At 44.8% G+C, this 22,416-nt stretch overlaps 1 protein-coding gene across 2 annotated transcripts in view; it reads left to right on the top strand.

Annotated features, from left to right (window-relative positions):
* rnf24 (ring finger protein 24) overlaps positions 1–22,416 on the top strand; it is a 167,366-nt gene that overhangs the window by 80,672 nt on the left and 64,278 nt on the right. For both annotated transcript variants that reach the window (XM_041199448.1, XM_041199440.1), the window contains exons 2-3: positions 1,737–1,886; positions 16,084–16,126. In XM_041199448.1, coding sequence (XP_041055382.1) covers positions 1,744–1,886; positions 16,084–16,126 — 186 coding nt within the window. In that variant the 5' untranslated portion in view covers positions 1,737–1,743. The remainder of the gene's footprint in view (positions 1–1,736; positions 1,887–16,083; positions 16,127–22,416) is intronic.

Raw genomic sequence — 22,416 nt, 5'->3', positions numbered from 1 at the left:
TTGTAAACCAGTGACCGACGCACATTGGATTATGTTTTAGGAAATGGTCCCTTCTTTAGTCACTGCTAACAAAATAATTTTTTTTTCCCTTCCAATGGGGAAAAAATGAGAGAGGCAGCGAGAAGGAATGGAAATGAAAGAAACAAAATTGGGAAGTGTGTAATATGTGAGGCAATGCCAATTATTGGGATCCAAGTTAGAACTTGCAACACATTCCACAGGAATTTCCTAACCTCAATTATTTTAAAATCCCTGGATAGCCAGAAGTGGCTTTGGGCAAAACAATGTGTCTCTTTGTGTTAGTACATGAAGGAATACTTCGGTTGAGCCTGCCTGAGCACTACTGTAAAGGTGGCACTAGACAGTGAACTACCCAGGAGAAACCATATCAGGTATAAGGGGTTAGGTGTGAAATTCATGATACAAGTAAGTGTGAGTTTAGCTTATGGATGGGCACAGGCAACAGCCAAGTATGAGTGTAAATGAAGCACTGATCCATGGGCATGTAGCTAGAGGTAGCAACCAGGTACCGGTGTAAATCTGGTACCAGTCAGGGGCACTGGTATCGAGAGTTTATTTTGCTGGTGGCAATGTTAGATAGTTGGATAGACAGATAGATAGATAATTGGTTTATTGCAAAATCATCCTGGTGGCAGGTGCCATGTTGTGATGATGATACAAACACAAGTAATCAGAATTCATAACCTAGTTCTAGACAATCATTAAAATTAAAATAAAATATAAAGCAATAAAATTATTGTCCAATTATGAAGATATCAATTTACAAATAATTACAATACATTGCAAAATGCGAGTTTCCTTAATTTAGAGAATAAAAGTGAAAGATCTACTGCAATCTGCATTTTGTATTAAAATCCATGGACCATATGTTATCAGGTTGAATTCATTAGATTATCAATCATTTACAAACTATTTGAGTTTTATAAAGTAGGGGACAGGGCTTGTTCGCACGCTATTTGTTCTCTTATTTACTTTCTTTTCTCCTAATCTCTTCGCACATTTGCCTTTTTGTGGTTGTGGCAAGAGATAGTGGCTACGGGAAGTGGGATTGAAGAGTTTTCTAGTGAAGTCTGGACGGATCTTTTTCTGTCCTTCACCAACGGAGCACATATTCAGTTGTTTGATATGTCGGGGTAACTTTGGTATGTGTTACCTAGGATCAGTTTCAGTCCTCGTTTCCAAATGGATTCAAGTTTCTTCACACACTCTTTGGAAAGTCCAGCATTCTAAATCGGCGTTGCGTATTCAAATGTGGGTCATACATAACTATTAAACACCGTCAATAGGTCAAGGCAATACTGCAAACGTGGCACTAGATTATGTGGCAAAACTGTCACAGTAAACGATGGTACCCAAGGTAAACCATAGTAAGCACAGTGTATTAGTATGAGAGCAAACCATGCCAGGGATGAGTATCAATGCAGTACTAGACCATTGAGGAGTGCCCAGGGTGAGCGATGTTTTGTACAAGTGTAAACACGGTACTAGTGACCAGAATGGTACACTACAGGCACAGCCACTCAGAGTTCCAGAGCTGTGTAGCAACCTGTACTTTGTACACTGTGTGCAATCTTTTGGGGACAACTGTTTAACTTTCTGTCTATTGTCAATCATTGAAATGACAGTGGGATACATGCAGTGTAGGAAATGTTAGTGGTGCCAAATATTAACCAGCACCTCTCTCTCTCTCTCTCTCTCCCTTCCCCCTTTTGCAGGCTATCCATGAGCACTGATTTCCAGCAGTACAGCTTCAGGATGCCAAACATAGGGTTCCAGAACCTTCCGCTCAATATCTACATTGTGGTTTTCGGGACAGCAATCTTTGTCTTCATCCTGAGTTTACTGTTCTGCTGTTACTTAATCAGGTAAGGGATGGCTTTGAGTTCAGGACCTAACTAAGCATAAGTAGCCTCTGTTCTTACTATAGTAACTAATAGAAAGAGAACAACTTGTATTTATACAGCACCTTTACTGTAGTTAAACATCCCAAGACACTACATAGGTGTGTTAACAGACAAAATTTGACACCCAGCCACATAAGGAGATATTAGGACAGATGACCAAAAGCTTGGTTGCAGAAGTAGGTTTTAAGGAGCTTCTTAAAGGAGGAGACAGAGGTAGAGAGACGGAGAAGTTTAGGAAGGGATTTAGACAGCTGAAGGAATTGTCGCCAATGGTGGGCCAGTTAAAATCAGGAACATGCAAGAGGGCAGAATTTGAAGAATGCAGAGATCTTGGAGGCTTGAAGATCTGGCAGAGAGGCAGACAGAGAGGTGAGGCCATGGAGGACGTTGAGCACAAGGATAAGAGTTGTCAGTTCGAGATGTTGCTGGACCAGGAGCCCAGCTAGGTCAGAAAGCAAAGCATCAATGGATGAATAGGACTGGTTATGAGTTCAGACACGGGCAGCAGAGTGGATGGTGGAAGATGGGAGGCCACCCAGAAGAGTGTTGGAATAATTGCAGCATCAAACAAAGTGCAGGGCAAATCCTATCATTAATTCATTGCTCTTTGTAAATTGTCAAATAATAGATAACATAGTGAGAGGAGAGGCCCTGTCAAGTTTATATTCGCACCTTGAGAGAGAAATATGTAAATATTACCTTTCACAAGGCTCTATTAATGACCTCGGCAAACTATTAATTTGTATATGTAATTGTGTGTTATGAAACTGGAATTGCTTTGTTTAACCACAAAAGCCAACAAGCATGAGCTTCGGTGCGTGTAGTTCATGTTATTGGTGATTAGGGATTCATTGTCGGTGCAATAACATGGGAGTTCTGCAGCGTTGGAGATGCTCTCTTTAGGAAGAGAGGTAAAACATAGTCCCAATCTTCCTTCTCAGGTGGCGTAAACATTTTTGTGGAAAAGTGGTTAATTTCTCCTCCTGTCCAATCAAATTTTTCATCAGCCAGTACCTGCAATAGATTATCTGGCCATTTATTTTCAGTGCTGTTGGTAGGCCCTAACTGTGCTCAAACTGACTGCTGCATTTCTGGCACAATGAGTACACTTCCAAAGTTCGTAATTGTCTGTAAAGTGCTTTGGGACATCCAGGGTCATGAAATTCAAAGAAATTTTGATTCTGATTTAAGAGTACAATCGCTTAATGGTTACGTTATTGTACTAGTAATAAAGGCACCTGGGTTAATAATAATAAGAAATGAGATTAAATCCGACCATGGTGGTTTAAGAATTGGAATTTCATTTAAATAAATCTGGAAATGTTAAGCTGATATCGGGAATAATCATGAAGCCAACAGATAATCATTAAAAAACCAACTGGTTCATTAATGTCTTTTAAAGGAAGGAACTCTGCTGGTTTGACCTATATGTAACTCCAGATAGATTCTTGATTAGCAAGGGGTAAAGGGTTATCGGTGATAAGCAAGGGGGTAAAGAGTTATTGAGGGTAAGCGGGATTGTGGATTTGAGGTTACAGTCAGCCATGATCTTATTGAATTGTGTAGTAGGCTCGAGGGGCCGAGTGGCCTACTCCTGCTCCTAGTTCATATGTCCAGTCCCACATCAGGCAAGCCATGGCATTGTATCAAACCATTCAAGAAGGCAACCCACAACCACTTTCTCGAGGGCTACTAGCGATTGTCTATAAATGCTGGCCATGCAGTGACATCCACATCCCAAGAATGTAAACCAAACTCGACATAATAGCACAGGAAAAGCCATGTTTAAGTTTACATTTTTGTGCTGAGTTTTTCTTTTTGATTTGCACCACTTGAATTTTCAATCATGATCCTCCTCCTTTAGTTACCATGCGCTGAGAGGGCATTGGTGACCATGGACTTCCATTGGATTGGCCCATCTTAATGCTTGGCAAAGCACTGAGATTTTCCATTGCCCTCTGCAGCAAACTCTTCCCCTCTTACCGCCTGCCAGCAGGTGTATTGGAAGGATTTACAGGCTGATAATCAACCTGTTTGGCTATGTTATGAATGCACATTCCATGGCCATCAAATCCTGAAGTGGGATTTGAACCTGGAGCTTCTGGCCCAGAGGTAGTGGCAGCTGTCAGTGCTCATGATAGAGACCTTTATAATTATGAAAGAATTTGATAGCATAGAAAAGATATTTCCACTAATGGAAGAGTTCAGAATGAGGCGTCTAAAATATAAGTTAGTCACCAAAACATCCAATCGGGAATTTAGCAGAAACTTCTTTACAGAAGGTGGTGAGAATGTGGAATTTGTGACCACAAGCACGAGTTCAGGTGAATTTCATTGATTCATTTAAGGAAAAACACATGATGGAGAAAAGAATAGAAGGACTACCTGGGATCGACGTAGACACCAGAAACGACAATGGCCCATCCCTGAGGGCCCTGCAAATTCCTCCCTACTAACACCCGGAGGCTTGTGCCAATATTGGGAGAACTATCCCCAAAACTCGTCAAGCAACAGCCTGACATAGTTATACTCACAGAATCTACCTTCCAGCCAATGTCCCAGACACCACCATCACCCTTCTTGGGTATGTCCTATCCCACCAGCAGGACAGACCCAGCAGAGTGGTGGCATTGTAGTACACAGTCAGGAGGGAATCCTCAACGGTGACTCTGGACCCTATGAAGTCTCTTGGCACCAGATCAAACGTGGGCAAGGAAACCTCCTGCTGATTACCACCTACCACTCTTCCTCAGCAGATGAATTTGTAGACTGCCATGTTGAACACCACTTGGAGGAAGCACTGAGGGTGGCAACGGCACAGAATGTACTCTGGGTGGGGGACTTCAATGTCCATCACCAAGAGTGGCTCGGTAGCACCACCAGAGCTGAGACCTAAAGGACATAGCTGCTAGACTGAGATTGCAGCAAGTGGTTAGGGAACCAACAGGAGGAAAATATCAACCAGACCTTGTCCTCACCAATCTACCTGTTACAGATGCATCTGTCCAAGACAGTATTGGTAGGAGTGGCCACCAAATTGTCCTTGTAGAGACGAAGTGCCGTCTTTACACTGAGCATACCCTCCATCCTATTGTGTGGCACTACCATCATGCTAAATGGGATACATTTCAAACAGATCTAGCAAGTCAAGACTGGGCATCCATGAGGCGCTGTGGGCCATCAGCAGCAGCAGAATTGTACTCGAACACAATCTGTAACCTCATGGCCTGGCATATCCCCCACTCTAACATTACCATCAAGCCAGGGGATCAATCCTGGTTCAATGAAGAGTGCAGGAGGGCATGCCAGGAGCAGCACCAGGCATACCTAAAAATTAGATGTTAACCTGGTAAAGCTACAACACGGGACTACTTCCATGCCAAACAGCATTAGCAGCAACTGATAGACAACTGATAGAACTAAGTGATCCCACAACCAACGGATCAGATCTTAGCTCTGCAGTGCTGCCGCATTCAGTTGCGAATGGTGCTGTGGACAATTAAACAACTCACTGGAGGAGGAGGCTCCACAAATATTCCCATCCTCAATGATGGGGGAGCCCAGCACATCAGTGCCAAAGATAAAGCTGAAGCATTTGCAACTATCTTCACCCAGAAGTGCTAAGTGGATAATCCATCTCAGCCTCCTCCAGAGGTCCCCACTTCACGGATGCCAGTTTTCAGCCAATCCGATTCACTCCACATGGTATCAAGAAACAGCTGAAGGTACTGGATACTGCAAAGGCTATGGGCCCTGACAATATTCCAGCAATAGTACTGAAGACTTGTGCTCCAGAACTTGCCGTGTCCCTAGCCAAGCTGTTCCAGTACAGCTAAAACACTGGCATCTACCCAGCTATGTGGAAAATTGCCCAGGTATGTCCTGTACACAAAAAGCAGGACAAATCCAACCCGGCCAATTACTGCCCCATCAGTCTCCACTCGATCATCAGTAAAGTGATGGAAGGGGTTATCAACAGTGCTATCAAGTGGCACTTGCTTAGCAATAGCCTGCTCACTGATGCCTAGTTTGGGTTCTGCCCAGGTCACTCAGCTCCTGATATCATTACAGCCTTGTTTCAAACATGGTCAAAAGAGCTGAACTTTCGAGGTGAGGTGAGAGTGACTGCTCTTGGCATCAAGGATAACATTGAAGTCGATGGAAATCAGGGGGAAAACTCTCCGCTGGTTGAAGTCATACCTAGCACGTAGGAAGATGGATGTTGGAGGTCAGTCATCTCAGGCCCAGGACATTCTTGCTTGAGTTCCTCAGGGTAGTGTCCTAGTCCCAACTATCTTCAGCTGCTTCATCAATCACCTTCCTTCCCTCATACAGTCGAAGGGGGATATTCGCTGATGATTGCACAATGTTCAGCACCATTCACAACTCGTCAGATACTGAAGCAGTTCATGTCCAAATGCAGCAAGACCTGGACAATATCCAGGCTTGGGCTGACATGTGACAATAACATTCACGCTGCACACATGCCAGGCAATGACCATCTCCAACAAAGAGAACCTAATTATTGCCCCTTGACATTCAATGGCATTACCATCCTCATTCATAAAAGGTTGTAAAGATCTGCCCTGCAATTACAGACCAGTCAGTTTAACTTCGGTGGAAGGGAAACTTCTAGAAACAATTATTCGGGACAGAGTTAATGTTACATGGAAAAATGTGGATTAATTCGGAAGAGTCAGCATGGATTTGTTAAAGGAAAATTGTGTCTAACCAACTTGCTGGAATCTTTTGGAGAGGTAACAGAGATGGCTGATGAGGGCAAGGTCGTTGATGTGGTGTATATGGACTTCCTAAAGGTGTTCGATACAGTGCCACACAACAGACTTGTGAGGAAAGTTATAGGTCATGGAATAAAAGGGACGGTAGCAACGTGGATACAAAATTGGCTGAGGGATAGGAAACAGAGAGTAATGGCTAATGGATATTTCTTGGGCTGGAAGAAGGTTTGTATTGGGGTTCCTTGCTCTTTCTGATATGTATAAATGATCTAGATCTTGGTGTGCAGGGGACAATTTCAAAGTTTGCGGACCACACAAAACTTGGGAGAATTGTAAACTGTGAGGAGGACAGTGTAGAACTTCAAAAGGATATTGGCACATTGGGGGAGTGGGCAGATAGGTGGCAGATGAAGTTCAATGCGGAGAAGTGGGTTCTGCAGCAGTTCAAGAAGGCAGCTCACCACCACCACCTCAAGGGCAACTCAGGATGGGCAATAAATGCTGACCTCTCCAGTAATGCCCACGTCCCATGAAAGAATGAAAATAAAAGGCCATACAGTTAGATGAATAGAGTGGGTGGAGGCTTGTAAGAAGCATAGACCTGTGAGCCAATGCTGGACCTGTGCTGTAAAATTCAATGTACTCCAGCAAATCTGACCTCCACTTCTCTCGTGATGCTGCAACTGATTTGACACATTTTTAAGCTGAGGCCTTGCTATAAATCACAGTCTCAGATTACACAGTTGATTTTATCGGTCCTGCAGTTTGAATAACATGTTACAGTTTGTCGGTGTCAATCAAAATAACCAGCCTGCACCCCTGTACACCGTCCAAGCTATCTTGGCCTTGACAGCTTCTCCTGTTACTGACTGAGTGAAATCAGCTAGAGGGGGCTTTATTGATGTTTGCATAATAAAAGCTTCCTGCGCTCGATACAAGTTAAACAGTGTCAGTCTGGTTAAGAGTTGTAATTATTAGCCTATCATCAGGTGTATTGCTGCTCGTCCATAACATGGCATGGGGAACAGGGACTGCAGTGTGGTGGCTTTGGTACTTTGAAGTTGAATTCAAACCCCAAACCATAATATGTTGTGAAATTCAACATGGATGCTTTTAAGGGGGAAGCTAGATTAGTACGTGAGGGAGAAAGGAATAGAAGAATATATTGATAGGATGGGAAAAGACTCATAAGTTGCGTAAAGGTAACAACAGAGACCACTTGGATTGAATTGTCTGTCTGTGTGCTGTAAGCTCTGTATAGTTCAGTGTGAATCTGATGGCCTCCAAATAAATCAATCTTAATAGCCAAAGGAAGCAAGCTGCCGGCCAGGTTGCTGTACACCCAGACTTAATCCATAATGTCCTTCAGGGTAAAGTGACCTGTGATTCCAGCCCCAAACTTGCTTGTAAAAGGCCACAGGCTCACTGAAGTATCTTGAACTGTAGCTGAGAGCATCTTCTGAACCTTGAACTATGGCTGTATTCACTGACAGGGTCATGTGGTTTTCAGAGCTGCTTTCTATGTGGTCTCCTCTGCGTTGGGGGGGACCCAAAAGCAGACCGGGTGACTGCTTTGCGGAAAACCTTGTTCAGTCCACAAGCATGAGCCTGAGCTTCCTGTTGCCTGTCATTTTAATTCTCCACCTTGCTCCCCCTCTGACCTCTCTATTCTTGGTATCCCACTGTGTTCCAATGAAGCTTTACGCAAGCTCAAGGAACAGCGCCTCATCTTTTGACTGGGCACTTGACCTTTGAACTCAACATAGCGTTCAACAATTACAAATCATAACCCCCACCTCCATTTTATTTTGTTTCCCTTTGCTGGCTTTTTTTAAAATCTCTCTTGTTTCTTTTGCTTTGCTTTTGGACAGTAGCTGCTTGTCATCTTGCCCCCACTGCTCATCAATCCTCTCATCACATCTTTCCTTCCTTCACTTGTCCCCTTACCACTCCCTTTGGCCTTCCACCATGAAAGCTTTGTCATTTAATCTCTCCTGCCAATCAGCCCTATCACAGACCTTCCCTTCTGTTTCTTGCCCCACCCTTTCACTTGCTCAAAACCTTTTACTTTTCTAACTTCACCCAGTTCTGATTAAAGGTCACAGACCTGAAATGTTAACCCAGGGCCATAACTTCCGAGTTCCCCAGTGTCAGATTTGGGGGCTACCCCAAAGATGTGCTGGGGAACCCCTCTCAGAAGTTCCCAGATAAGGGTTTGCATGGCAATTGCCCAGAAGTGCACCCTTTGTTCGGACAATTGCCCTGTGCTGAGAACCATCTGAAAATGCGATTTAAATCGCAAACTTCATGTGGTTCCGCCAGGGTAACACCAGTAGTTACTCAGAAAATGTTAGAAGAATTAAAACCTCCTCTAATTTCTGGGTAACTATTGTAAAGACCCAGATCGATCTCCATGGGACTTCACCACCCCGACACTCTCAACCAACCTCCAGAAAGATTCCAGCCCAAACCTCCGAACACCCCCCAGCCCCCCACCTCCCCTACCTCCAAACCCCCCACTCCTCCGGTCTCCCAGCCCCCACCCCCTGACCTCAGATCCTCCCTGACCTTCAACCCCATCCAACCCCCAACCCCTTCCGACCTTCCTGACCTCTGACACCCCCGACCCCCTTCGACTTCCGACACCCCCCAATGTCTTCGATCCCCCCTCTGCCCTCCAATCCCCCCCACCCCTCCCAAATCCTACCCACTTCGACACTTAACTTCACCCTGGCCTGTCAATTTCACTGGGCCTTTTAACTTTCTTGCTTTACGGCAGCTAGTGCTGTAAAACAAGGAGGTGTAGCCTCTCTGAATCCACCGGAGCTGCACCTCGCTGGGGCCTGTGAGGAGTCTTTAGATGCAGGCCCCAAGCAGCTCCGGCAATCGGAAGGGTCAGTTTAATTTTCAAGGGCAATTAAGTATTTATTTCTTTTAATTGCTGTGGGCCATCTCTTTCCGACGCTCATTGAAAGTTACGGCCCCCTGTCTCTCTAGAGGTACTGCCTGAGTATTTCCAGCATTTTCTGTTCTTGTTTCCTGCACTGCTTGTTTACAAGCTTTGCTTTACAGCAAGTATGGCAGTTTGTTGAGGGATGTGTTTTGCTAAGATGGTGAGCAACATGCTTTAGAATGGGACCAACTGGCAGTTAGTGGTCTTGAGTGTAAGTCTGACTCGGTCGCCATGCTCTCTCCTCTCAGGAGGATATGACTTCAAGTCCTCCAAGATTTAAGCTCTTCACTGGAGTACTCAGTGAATACTACATTGTCAGAAGTACTGTTTTCAATTAAACTTTTGACTAAGATCATATTGCACTTGTTCAAGTGGTTCAGATAGCCATAAAAGATCACATAGCACATTATTCAAAGAGAGTTCTCCAAGTGTCCTGGCCAGTCTATCAACAACCCAAGAACACATCCACTTGTCTTTCAGGCCATTTGCTATTTTTAGATCCACATTGTGCACCACTTGGCTGCTGCATTTGCCTACAGAACAAACGTGACTTTACTTCAAACCTCTTTCATCGGTTATGAGATGCTTTGGGACATCCTGAAGATATGATAAGTTTCAATATGAATCCAAGCTCCTAATTTCTTTCTGGAGAAACAATAGCTCAAAGGATGTAGTAAGACCACAGGTGGATGGGGTGAATTTAGAGTCATAGGGCAAAACTTAATCTGGCCCAGAGAGTCACGGTAGCACAGAAGAAGGCCATTCGGTCCATTGAAATGTGTTGGATAGTTGGGTCGTCTTCTGTACTTTAAAAATATTTGCTTTTATGAAAATGAACTGGAATGATACTTGAAGCCTTCACCTGTCTACAGAAACATTGTAATTGCTGAAAAAAGAGACGTGTCGAAGCTTTTCGTCTTGCACTCATCAGAACACTTGGCAAGAATACCAATATTACTAACACCATCATTCTAAAAGTAATGATTGATGGACTTCCTTCTCTCCTATTTTGTTAACGTTCCAGGATTACTGGGTATGATTCTGATTCTGATAATGCATTAAAGATAAATGTAAGATATGCCTTGCTTCTATGTCGCATTTTTATAATTCCAGGATGCCCCAGAGTACTTCACAGCCCACTAAGTACATTTGATGTCTCGATCCTGTTGTACTATAGGGAAACACAGCAGCCAATTTTTGCACAGCATTCTTCCACAAACAGCAATGAGGTAGTTCCTTTCTTCAGGGTAAGTGCTTAAAGGGCAAGTGTTGGCCATGATATCAGGGGAACTGCTGTTCTTTCCTTCCAGTAGTGCCATGGAATCTTTCACGTCCACCTGAGAGCCTTAGTTATCATCTTATACACAAGTCAGTCTCTCAGAGTAGTGCTCCCAAGGGGGAGAAAATTGGTGTTGAGAGAGCGGTAATACCCTAACTGAATTGAATTTACCAAGCTGGGACGGCTTTTTGAAGTTATCGAATGATAATGCTGGCCTGATGTATAGTAACTTGTTTTAGTTTCCATATGATGATCATTCCCCGTAATTAATGAAAACAATTTCTGGGAATGGCATTCTCAGAGGGCGTGGTAGAGGCAGGAACCCTCACAACATTTAAGAAATATTTAGATGAGCATTTGAAGCGCCATAGCATATAGGACTACGGGCTAAGTGCTGGAAAATAGGATTAGAATAGAAAGGTGCTTGATGGCCGGCACGGACATGATGCTCTTTAATTTTATGACTCTGTGACTCTAGGAGAGAAACCCAGTATTGATGCAACACCACTCTTCTGCAGTTACTATTTGCTAGTGCAGAGAAAAGCTGGAACCATTCCCAGAGCCAGCACCAAACACACACACACACACACACACAGACACAAAATAAACACTCGCTAAGTTATAAACAGCACACTGTACATCAATAGTGCTCAATTCCCAGGACTCATTAATTTTTAATGGGTTTTATCTACACAGTAACCAGAAATTTCAAACAGAATATTTCCCTGATGACAAGGAGCATGTGTTGGTGGCTTTGTAGAGATTATTAGCTTATTACCGATGTCACCCTTGCCTGTTGAAAGGTTTTATGCTAATTAGGCATCATGAGTAAGCAGTGTGAGCAATCCAGTTACCTTCAGAGCCTCCACATCCTGCTCCTGTCATTAACTCCTGCCCGACGAGGGAGGAATTGTAATACGTGCTGGATAGGCTGTGGATGTGGGTATCGAGGGCAGGATCAAGCTGGGCTGTGATGCCGACACAGTGGAATAGCTTCCAACAAATGTGATGATGGCCATTGGGCATGTTGTCAAAGGACAACTCAAACCATCAAGGAAAGAAGGGGAAAAACTAGGGAGGAGAGTTAAACAGATTTTTTTTTTGCATCTTCCTTTGGGGTGATTGTGGAAGGATTCACAGGCTGATTAACACTCTGACGGACTATGACCTGATTATTGCTCCCATGCCCATAACCATTCTAGTAAGACAATAAAGTGGTTACTTCTATACTGCAGAATAGTTTCATGGGCTCCCAGAGCCTTTTGGATGAAAGAGGATGCAGGTATTCCGCTAGATAAGAACTCAGAAATCAGAGCCTCCACCCCCAAGAACTGTCTGGAGCAGGACTCAAACCTTGGAGCTTCTGACCCCCAAGGCAGGTCTGTTGCCACTAAGCCAACGGGCGGCTCTTTTTTTTACCAGTGAATAAGCGGAAGTTTGTTTTTCTCTGTGTCAGTGACCATCCTGCACTTTGACTGGAGCGGAGGGGTGGGTGGGAGATAGCAGTCACAGCCAACAAAATGTCGATCGATAGGCAGCTGGTGAACATCATGCTGAGCAACTGCTCTTGGTTAATGGAAAACCTTCTCATTGAAAGGCGATTTTCTGAAGTGGGTGAAGAAATTGAAGAGAATAATTAATGTTCACAATGCAGATATCGACCAAGTGCTCTGAACGTTAAGGGAGCACTGTGGTTAAGCTTCTGACTGAGGTTTTCAGGCACACAAGACCCTGGAACAACTTGGCCTGGCAATTCTTTCTCTGAGGCACTGTATCCAGCAGCAGTGGCCACACACATTCTGCAATCTCGTAAAATACATGTTCTGTTTTTTCCAACGGCAGCAACACAAGTGGGTGAGGCATCAAATCACTACCCATGATCTTATTTTTTTTAATTCATTCTCCGGATGTGAATGTTGTTAGAAAGGCCAGCGTTTATTGACCACCCCTAGCTACCCTTGAGAACGTGCTGGTGGGCCGCCTCCTTGAACAGTTGCAGTCCGTGTGGCTAAGGTGCTCCCGCAGTGCTGTTCAGTAGGGAGTGCCAGGGTTTTGAGCCAGTGGAGATGAAGGAGCAGCAGACAATGTCCAAGACAAGGCAGCGTGCAACTTGCGGGGGGCGGGGGGTCTTGAAAATGGTGGCATTCACATGCTCCTGCTGACCACCTCCTTCCATGGGGCAGAGTTCACAGGGTTGGGAGGTGCTGCCAAGGAAGCCATGTACAATTATTGTTATATACCTGGTAAAATGTACAGGTCATTTGGAAGAACAACAATGTACCTTCAAACAGAAGTGGCCTCAGAGCTGTCTGGTATGTGGGAGGGTATAAGCAGGGCACACTATGGAAAAAAGACTTCCAGACCATGAGGGATCCTCCCCTGCACACCTCCCCCACCCCCCCAATTCCTTCTGGTTTTTTGGATTAACTAATCTCAGCCAGAGTAACAATAGGAGTGCTACAGGATGAGAAGGTGACAAATCAGTAAGGGGTTTTGCTGATTGCTATCCCATGGTGAAAAGTGGCCTTTGAGTAAGGACAGTATCAGAATCAATTGTGTTGCCTCCTCCCACACACCCCTCCCACAGGGAAAAAATAGGCTGCTGATGCTGCATTATAAAAGTAACAGCGCCGAACAAAAGTTTTAATTGTGTTGTTTTACCCTTTGTGTTGCTTCTTAATTGTCACTTGGTGGTTGAAGTTGCTGCTCAGTGTTTACAGTGATATCTTGCATGAGGAATAACTAAGAGTAGAAAAGAAATGTATTTTCTTATTTCCCATCCATGACATGAGCAGCGTATGACATATGATGTGTGAAGTCTGTCAAACGTAATTGCTGAATTCAATGTTGTGGTGGATAGGGGAACTGAGAAACGATTGCCCAGTGTCAAGTCTAACCTTATCTAAACCTTGCCAAACTTGGGACTCACTCTCAGCTGCTAAAACGCCCGATATCAGTGACAGAGGTTTGAACGTGTGGGATTTTGTGTGACCACTGGTACACACAACCTTGATTAAAATCCTAGATACACCAAGGACAGATCTTGACAAGATGTGGCCCATGAGGGAATGGTTCTCACCTGCTCCCTCTGAGTTTCAGCAGCAGGTCATTGCCTTTGACACATGAACAGCTGGGTTATAGCACAGAGCAGCAACTGGGATTGATCTGTAAGAAAGGGCATTTTTATTTATTTGTTCATGGGATGTGGGCGTCGCTGGCTAGGCCAGCATTTATTGCCCATCCCTAATTGCCCTTCAGGAGATGGTGGTGAGCTGCCTTCTTGATCCGATGCAGTCCATATGGTGTAGGTAACCCACCGTGCTGTTAGGGAGGGAGTTCAATAATCCTGGCCCAACAACAGTGAAGGAACAGTGATATATTTCCAAGTCAGGATGGTGACTTGGAGGGAACTTCCAGGCGGTGATGTTCCCATATATTTGCTGCCCTTGTCCTTCTAGATGGCAGTGGTCATGGGTTTGGAAGGTGCTGTCTAAGGAGCCTTGGTGAGTTTCTGCAGTGCATCTTGCAGATGGTACACACTGCTGCTACTGTGTGTCAGTGATGGAGGGAGTGAATGTTTGTGGATGTAGTGCCAATCAAGTGGGCTGCTTTGCCCTGGATGGTGTCAAGCTTCTTGAGTGTTGTGGGAGCTGCACTCATCCAGGCAAGCGGAGAGTATTCCGTCACACTCCTGACTTGCGCCTTGTAAGTGGTGGACAGGTTTTGGGGAGTCAGGAGGTGAGTTACTCGCTGCAGGATTTCTAGCCTCTGATCTGCTCTTGTAGCCACAGTATTTATATGGCTAGTCCAGTTCAGTTTCTGGTCAATGGTAACCCACAGGATGTAGATAATGTGAGATTCACTGATGATAATGCCATTGAACATCAAGGGGCGATGGTTGGATTCTCTCTTATTGGAGATGGTCATTGCCCGGTACTTGTGTGGTGTGAATGTTACTTGTCACGTATCAGCCCAAACCTGGATATTGTCCATGTCTTGCTACGTTTGGGCGTGGACTGCTTCAGTATCTGAGGGGTTGTGAATGGTGCTGAGCATTGTGCAATCATCAGTGAACATCCCCACTTCTGACCTCATGATGGAAGGAAGGTCATTGATGAAACAGCTGAAGATGGTTGGGCCGAGGGCACTACCCTGAGGAACTCCTGCAGTGATGTCCTGGAACTGAAATGATTGACCTCCGACAACCACAACCATCTTCCTTTGTGCTAGCTATGACTCCAACCAGCGGAGAGAATTCCCACTGACTCCACTTTGCTCAGGCTCCTTGATGCCACAAGTGGTAAAATGCTGCCTTGATGTGAAGGGCAGTCACTTTCACCTCACCTTGGGAGTTCATATTTGTCCATATTTGAACCAAGGTTGTAATGAGGTCAGGAGCTGAGTGACCCTGGCGGAACCCAAATTGAGCATCAGTGAGCAGCTTGTCACTTAATAGACCTTTCCATCAATTTACTGATGATCAAGGATAGACTGATGGGGCGGTAATTGGCCGGGTTGCATTTGTCCTGCTTTTTGTGTGCAGGATATACCTGGGCTATTTTTCACAAAGCTAGGTAGATGCCAGTGTTGTAGCTGTACTGGAACAGCTTAGCTAGGGGCACGGAAATTTCTGAAGCACAAGTCTTCGGTATTATTGCCAGAATATCCTCAGGGCCCAAAGCCTTTGCAGTATCATGTGGAGCGAATCGAATTGGCTGAAGACTGGCACCTGTGATGCTGGGGTCCTAAGGCTGAGGCCGAAACGGACCACTCAGCACTCGTGGCTGAAGATTGTTGCGAATGCTTCAGCCTTATCTTTTGCACTGATGTGCTGGGCATTTAAGTGTCTAGGCCAGACCAGGTGAGGACAGCAGATTTCCTTCCCTATGGGGCATTAGTGAACCATAACGATTGGCAATGGTTTCATCGTCATCAATAGGCTTTTAATTCCAGATTTTTATTGAATTCTGATTCCACCACCTGCTGCCGTAGGATTCGAACCCAGGTCCCCCTGAGCATTACCCTGTGTCTCTGGATTACTAGTCCAGTGATAATACCACCACTCTATCACCTCCCCCTGTCAGCAGTTGTATGTATGGGCTACTGTAACAGCTGTCATTGGAGAATGAGTTGTACAATTGTCAGTTGTAGAAATGACCGACTTCTCTCTCATTCCTCTCTATGCAGGTTACGACATCAAGCACACAAGGAGCTTTATGCATATAAACAGGTAAGAGCCATACCTCCACGAAATGAAACAGACAGGGTGACGGTGATCTGAATCTGCTGACATCCATTCTATAAAATGGCGACACTTTCTTTGTGTCTATTATGTGCTCCTGAAGATTAAGGGGAGTGAGTGCTGAGCGATGAAAATTGCACGTGATCAGCGTTAAGCACTTTGTGTTCAGGTCAAATGTGCTGAAATGCTGAGCAAAAACTCTGTTCACTCTGCTCGAACCTCTAGAATATCTCGCTAACCTATCATTTCCATTTACCAACACCAGCCAACTGAGTCAGATTTCGAATGAGTGTCAAATTTGGAATAACATTGTGACTCTGTGCCCTGTCAGAACTGCATTGATGATATCCAAACACATTATATAAAGATCCTTTGCAGTTAGCAAAAAAGAAGAAATCTTCAACCTAGCAATCTCCACTCTGTTCAGGTCCTGGGTCCAGTTTCATGGATAATATCTAATCTATAAAAACTCCCAGTTCTCCAAAGGCATCCTTTTAAATACGTAAGTCACACAATATCTTAAATGTGCAAAGCTGTACATGGTACTCATTACACTTTTTAGTTTACAGCACTTGCTTTTCTCCATCTGTCACAGTCAACATATGGAAAGACTCCAATTCCACCCCCTCACACAGCTTCACCATTAGCCTGAATGTTCTTTGGTCACCATGACATGCATTAGCTTTCGCCCAATGAAGGAGGACACATAGGCCCAGATTTTCGCTACCAAGACGGGTTGCTCAAGTCAGGAAATTTCCCATTCATTTAGCTTATGGCTGACCTTTAGCTGAACTCCATTTACTTGCCTCATTTTCATATCCTTTCATGCCCTTACGTAACAAAATCTGCCATTGGGGTAGGTTTGGGGTGAAAGAAGAGTGCAAGATTTCCACTAGCCGTTGTGTGACAGAATGCTCCTGATATCACTTCGAACTAGCCTAGCTCCAGTTTTAAGGTTAGATCCCCTTGTTTTGGATTCCCCCATTAGAGGATATTGTTACTCTGTGCCTACCCTATCAAGCTCCTTTATCATTTTAAACAAACCAATTAGATCGCCCCTCAACTTTTTAAACTCAGTGCAATACAAAATAAGCTAATGCAACCCACCCTCACAGTTGAACTCCCATCAGTCCACTCACCTGGAATCTCTCTCTCTCCCTTTGGAATTTTGCTGCTCCTATCTACACAACCCACTCTCCCTCTTACTGCCATCTGTAATCTTCTATATCAAACTTTCTATTCCTTCATCTAAGTCATTAACAACTATGTTAAAGTGCTGAGGTCCTGGAACAGATCCCTCAGGAACACCATTTGTTACATGTGACTTGTATTTACTTGTATTTCTGTAGCTCTTTCTTTTAGTTTGATAATGGGGTAGAATTTCTACCCTGAGCAATCCGGGCCAGTGAAATAAACTGGCCGGCAGCCTGTTTTGTCCTGACAGGAGGTCTGGTCCATCTTGAGGGCTGAGCCTCATTTAACACCAATTCCATAAGACATTGGAGCAGAAATTAGGCCATTCGGCCCATCGAGTCTGCTCCACCATTCAATCATGGCTGATAACTTTCTCAACCCCATTCTCCTGCCTTCTCCTCGTAACCTTTGATCCCCTTACCGATCAAGAACCTATCTATCTCGGTCTTAAATACACTCAATGACCTGGCCTCCACAGCCTTCTGTGGCAATGAATTCCATAGATTCACCACTCTCTGGCTAAAGAAGTTTCTCCTCATCTCTGTTCTAAAAGGTCTTCCCTTTACTCTGAGGCTGTGCCCTCGGGTGCTAATCTCTCCTGCGAATGGAAACATCTTCCCCACGTCCACTCTATCCAGGCCTTTCAGTATTCTGTAAGCTTCAATGAAATCCCCCCCTCATCCTTCTAAATTCCAGCAAGTATAGACCCAGAGTCCTCAACATTCCTCATATGTTAAGTCTTTCATTCCTGGGATCATTCTTGTGAACCTCCTCTGGACCTTCTCCAGGGCCAGCACATCCTTCCCGAGATACAGGGCCCAAAATTGCTCACAATATTCTAAATGTGGTCTGACCAGAGCCTTATAAAGCCTCAGCAGCACATCCCTGCTTTTATATTCTAGTCCTCTTGAAATAAATGCCAACATTGCATTTGCCTTCCTAACTACCGACTCAACCTGCAAGTTAACCTTAAGAGAATCCTGGACTAGGACTCCCAAGTCCCTTTGCACTCCAGATTTCTGAATTCTCTCCCCATTTAGAAAATAGTCCATGCCTCTATTCTTCCTAACAAAATGCATGACCTCACACTTGCCCATGTTGTATTCCATCTGCCACTTCTTTGCCCATTGTCCTAACCTGTCCAAATCCTTCTGCAGCCTTCCCGCCTCCTCAATACTACCTGCCCCTCCACCTATCTTTGTATCATCTGCAAACTTAGCCAGGAAGCCCTCAGTTCCTTCATCTAGATCATTAATGTATAAAATGAAAAATTGTGGTCCCAACACTGACCCCTGCGGAACTCCACTAGTCACCGGCCGCCATCCTGAGGAGGACCCCCTTATCCCCACTCTCTGCCTCCTGCTAGACAGCCAATCTTCTATCCATGCTAGTACCTTGTCTCTAACACCATGGGCTGTTATCTTACTGAGCAGCCTCCTGTGCGGCACCTTGTCAAAGGTCTTCTGGAAGTCCAAGTTGATAACATCCATTGGCTCTCCTTTGTCTAACCTACTCGTTACCTCCTCAAAGAATTCTAACAGATTTGTCAGGCATGTCCTCCCCTTGACGAAACCATGCTGACTTTACCCGATTTTACCATGCACTTCCAAGTATTCTGAAATCTCGGCAGGTTTCAGAAGGAAATCAAGCATCCTGGGGCAGCTTGCCGGTTCCAGACCGCAGTGATAAGCAGGACAGCTGGACGGCCTCTGGACTATGGAGTTGCGTGGTGTTGGGAGGGAGGGACAGAGCAGCGGTGCCCTATTCTTGTTTTATGATGTGTGGAGGAGTGCTCCTTCTGCTCTTGGCCCTTCAGGAGTTCCCCTAATTTGGGGTTGGATCAGCAATTTAATTCCACAGGTTATCTCCTATTGGTGATGGAAACAGTAACAGGGAATATTCGCCCTAGATTGAGGCATAAACTGTGTTCTGTTCACAAGCACTGACATTCCTTTGGGCACAAAGCTCACAAAAATAAAGTTATGCAATGGCTATCAGGGTGATCTACTAATTAGCAGTGTGGCTTTTTCTGTTCTATTCAAGAGCTCAGTGTTACTGAAGGGTGTTAAGTGACTCATATTGTTCCTGTATTCATATTTGAGGCAGGAATTTTAATGTGGTATTTTCACAAGGGAGATGGCATCTCAAGGATTGACTGCACAATTCATACTTCTGTAACACAGGAGTTCTATCCATATGTGAAAGACTACCACCAGATACCAGCTTCCTGGAATTCACCCATACAGTCATAGCTTCATTGCGGCACAGAAGGAGGCCATTCAGCCCATCGTGTCGATGCCAGCAATCTGCAGAACATCCTAGTCAATCCCACTCTATCTCGGTAGCCTTGCAAATTTATTGCCCTCTGTAGCCCAACCAATCTCTTTTTAAAATCATTCATCATCTCTGCTCCCATAGGCAGCAAGTTATGGGTCCTTACCATTCGCTGGATAAAAAACTCCTTTCCCAAAACCTTACATCTGTGTCTCATAATCTTTGTACCATCAGGTAATGGGAGCAGCTTTTCTTTGTCTACTTTATCTCAACCTGTCATAATCTTGTACACCTCTATCCCTCAACGTCATACAAGAGCAAAATACTGAGGATGTAGGAATACAAAATAAAGACAGAAAATGCTGGAAGCGCTCAACAGGTCTGGCAGCATCTATGGAGAGAGAAACAGAGTTACTGTTTCAGGTCAATGATCTTTCATCAGCACTGGGAAAAGTCAGAAATATGTTAGGTTTTGAGCAAGGAGTGAATGGAGAAAAAAGAACAAAAGGGAATTTCTGTGATAGAGTGGAGGGATTAAATGATAGAAGGGCTAGTGGAAGTGATTCTCCACTTTGCCAGCATGCTGAACCCCCCATCCTTGGCTACTGCAGCGTCCCATTGAAGTTCAGAGTGAGCTCAAGGAAGATCACCTCATCTTTCAGTTAGGCACTTCACAGTCTCCTGCACTTAACACTGAGCTTAAAAGTTTCACTCTGTAATCTCTGCCCCCATTTTGCTTCCTTTTCTTTGCGTGTCTCGGGTTTTCTCTTGTATGTTTTGCTTTGGGACAGCAGCAAACCTGCCCTGGGCGTGTCTTTTGCTTGTTTGTTACTTTTCTAACCCCATTTTTGCGACCTTGAGATGCTCTGAAGTTCTTGCATGATCAGGAATTGCAAGCAGCAGGACTCAGTTACCCATCAATGATCTTAAAAAAAACACTCATCCAGTTAGTACCTTCTTTAAACTATTGATTTTAATGAATACCTCTAGACCTCAGCTGTGCATTAACAAAAGCCTCCTGTATTTATACTAGCAAACATTCCAAATACCAGATTCAGCCCCTGCTGACAGTAATTACCACTTCTAACTAGCCACCTAATTAACAAACTGTGCAACTGCCATGAACAGCCAGCGAGTGTACCACTGGCTAACACTGTGAGAGAAAGGTTAAGGTTAAAGTTAAGCTAAATGCTAAATGCAAAACTTACCGAAACATTAGAAAGAGATCAACCCTTTAAACCCTTAAAATTTCCTCACTCACCAAATTCCCCAGGTTTAGCGTTCTGCAGAAGCAACATTTTGCAGAACTGGACCAGGGCTTTAGTATCAAGAACGAACCATTAAATTCCTCCTTCCAGTCAGCTGTTTTGGCAGGGTGAAATACTGCTGCAATTCCTCATCGTTTTTGAATGTGGCAGCTGCATGATATTAATTATGTATTTCACAAGCGGCGGGTAGCTTATCCGGGTGAGGAAAGGTCTGTTGGGGCCTATTGCTGGAGGCTGTCTGGGATTTTCCGGTCGGCCTACGTGTCCCTGTGAGAAGCGGGGGCCAGTTTGGCTGCCTGGGTGGCCTCACAACAGCAGTCCAGGGCCCAGCGCTCTGCAGGCAGGTTTAGAAGCTCTTGGCTGGCTTCAGCATCAATTGTAAACCGCCATGAGAGGATTCTGCCCAACCCCCACCTCCCCCCTCTGCACCCCCCCCCCCCCCACCTCCACGCCCCCTCGCCCTCACACAATGGCGGGACAGCTGCAAAGACCTCTCTTTTATTTTAAATTTTAAAGAGTTGGAGAGAAGCGGTGTCCTCTCCCTGTAAGGACATCCTGCTGCTACTTCAGTTATTGGCCTGTCAACTTTGAGAGCCCGGCTGCCATCCTTCATTGAATGTCCTCTGGCCACTAATTGGCCAATTTGGGGAGAATCACATTGGCTAAGTGTTTCCCACACTGCGCGAGCCTCTGACCCCAATTTAAGCCTTGTCGCCCAGGGTTCAGAAGGCCCCAGGGATAGTCCTGTTCTTAAAGCTGACCTGGTAAGAGGTTTTTAAAGTCATGAGAGACAGGGTAGTTGTGGAGAAAATCTTTTCGCTTGTGGGGCAATTCAAAACCAGGACCCGTAAACACAGGAAAGCTAATAATCGGGCCAATCGTGGGAAAAAAGGAAAAATTCCTTTAGTCAGAGAGTGGTTAGAATGTGGAACTCGCTACTTACTGCGGAGGTGGCTGAGTCAAAAAACCTAGCTTTCAAAAAAAGCTTTCAAAAGGAAACTAGCCGAGAATGCGAGATGAAAAGGAATAGTAAGATATGCTGAAAGGCAGAGATAAGCTGGATAGAATTGGAGGAGACTGGTGATAAACTGGTATTAATTTTCCAAAATTCCCTTAGATTTGGGGAAGGTTCCATTAGATTGGAAAATAGCAAATATAACTCCTTTATTCAAAAAAGGGAGGGAGACAGAAAGCAGGAAACTGTCATGGGGAAAATGTTGGAAGCTATTATTAAAAATGTGAGAGCAGGGTGCTTAGAAAAATTCAAGGCAATCAGGCAGAGTCAACATGGGCTGGGATTTTCTGTGCCCGCTGGCGTCTGGTGTGTTCGGTGGCGTGAGCAGACAATATGGCGAGAAGGCCAAAAATTGGTTTCGTGACGTCGTGAAGTCAGTTTGCAATCGTCCGCTCAGCCCGTCCATGGGGGACCTGCATTCCCCACTATCTGACATCGGGAGCTTCGTTGTGATACATCAGCATATCATTATAAGGCCAGCCTGCCAGACTCATCCCCGCCGACCCCCCACCACCTCGCTGGATCGT

The sequence above is a fragment of the Carcharodon carcharias genome, chromosome 1 (assembly GCF_017639515.1).
Source record: "Carcharodon carcharias isolate sCarCar2 chromosome 1, sCarCar2.pri, whole genome shotgun sequence".
Lineage (NCBI taxonomy): Eukaryota > Metazoa > Chordata > Chondrichthyes > Lamniformes > Lamnidae > Carcharodon > Carcharodon carcharias.
Note: the sequence above shows the minus strand (reverse complement) of the source record. Positions and strands in the feature narration are given on the sequence as shown.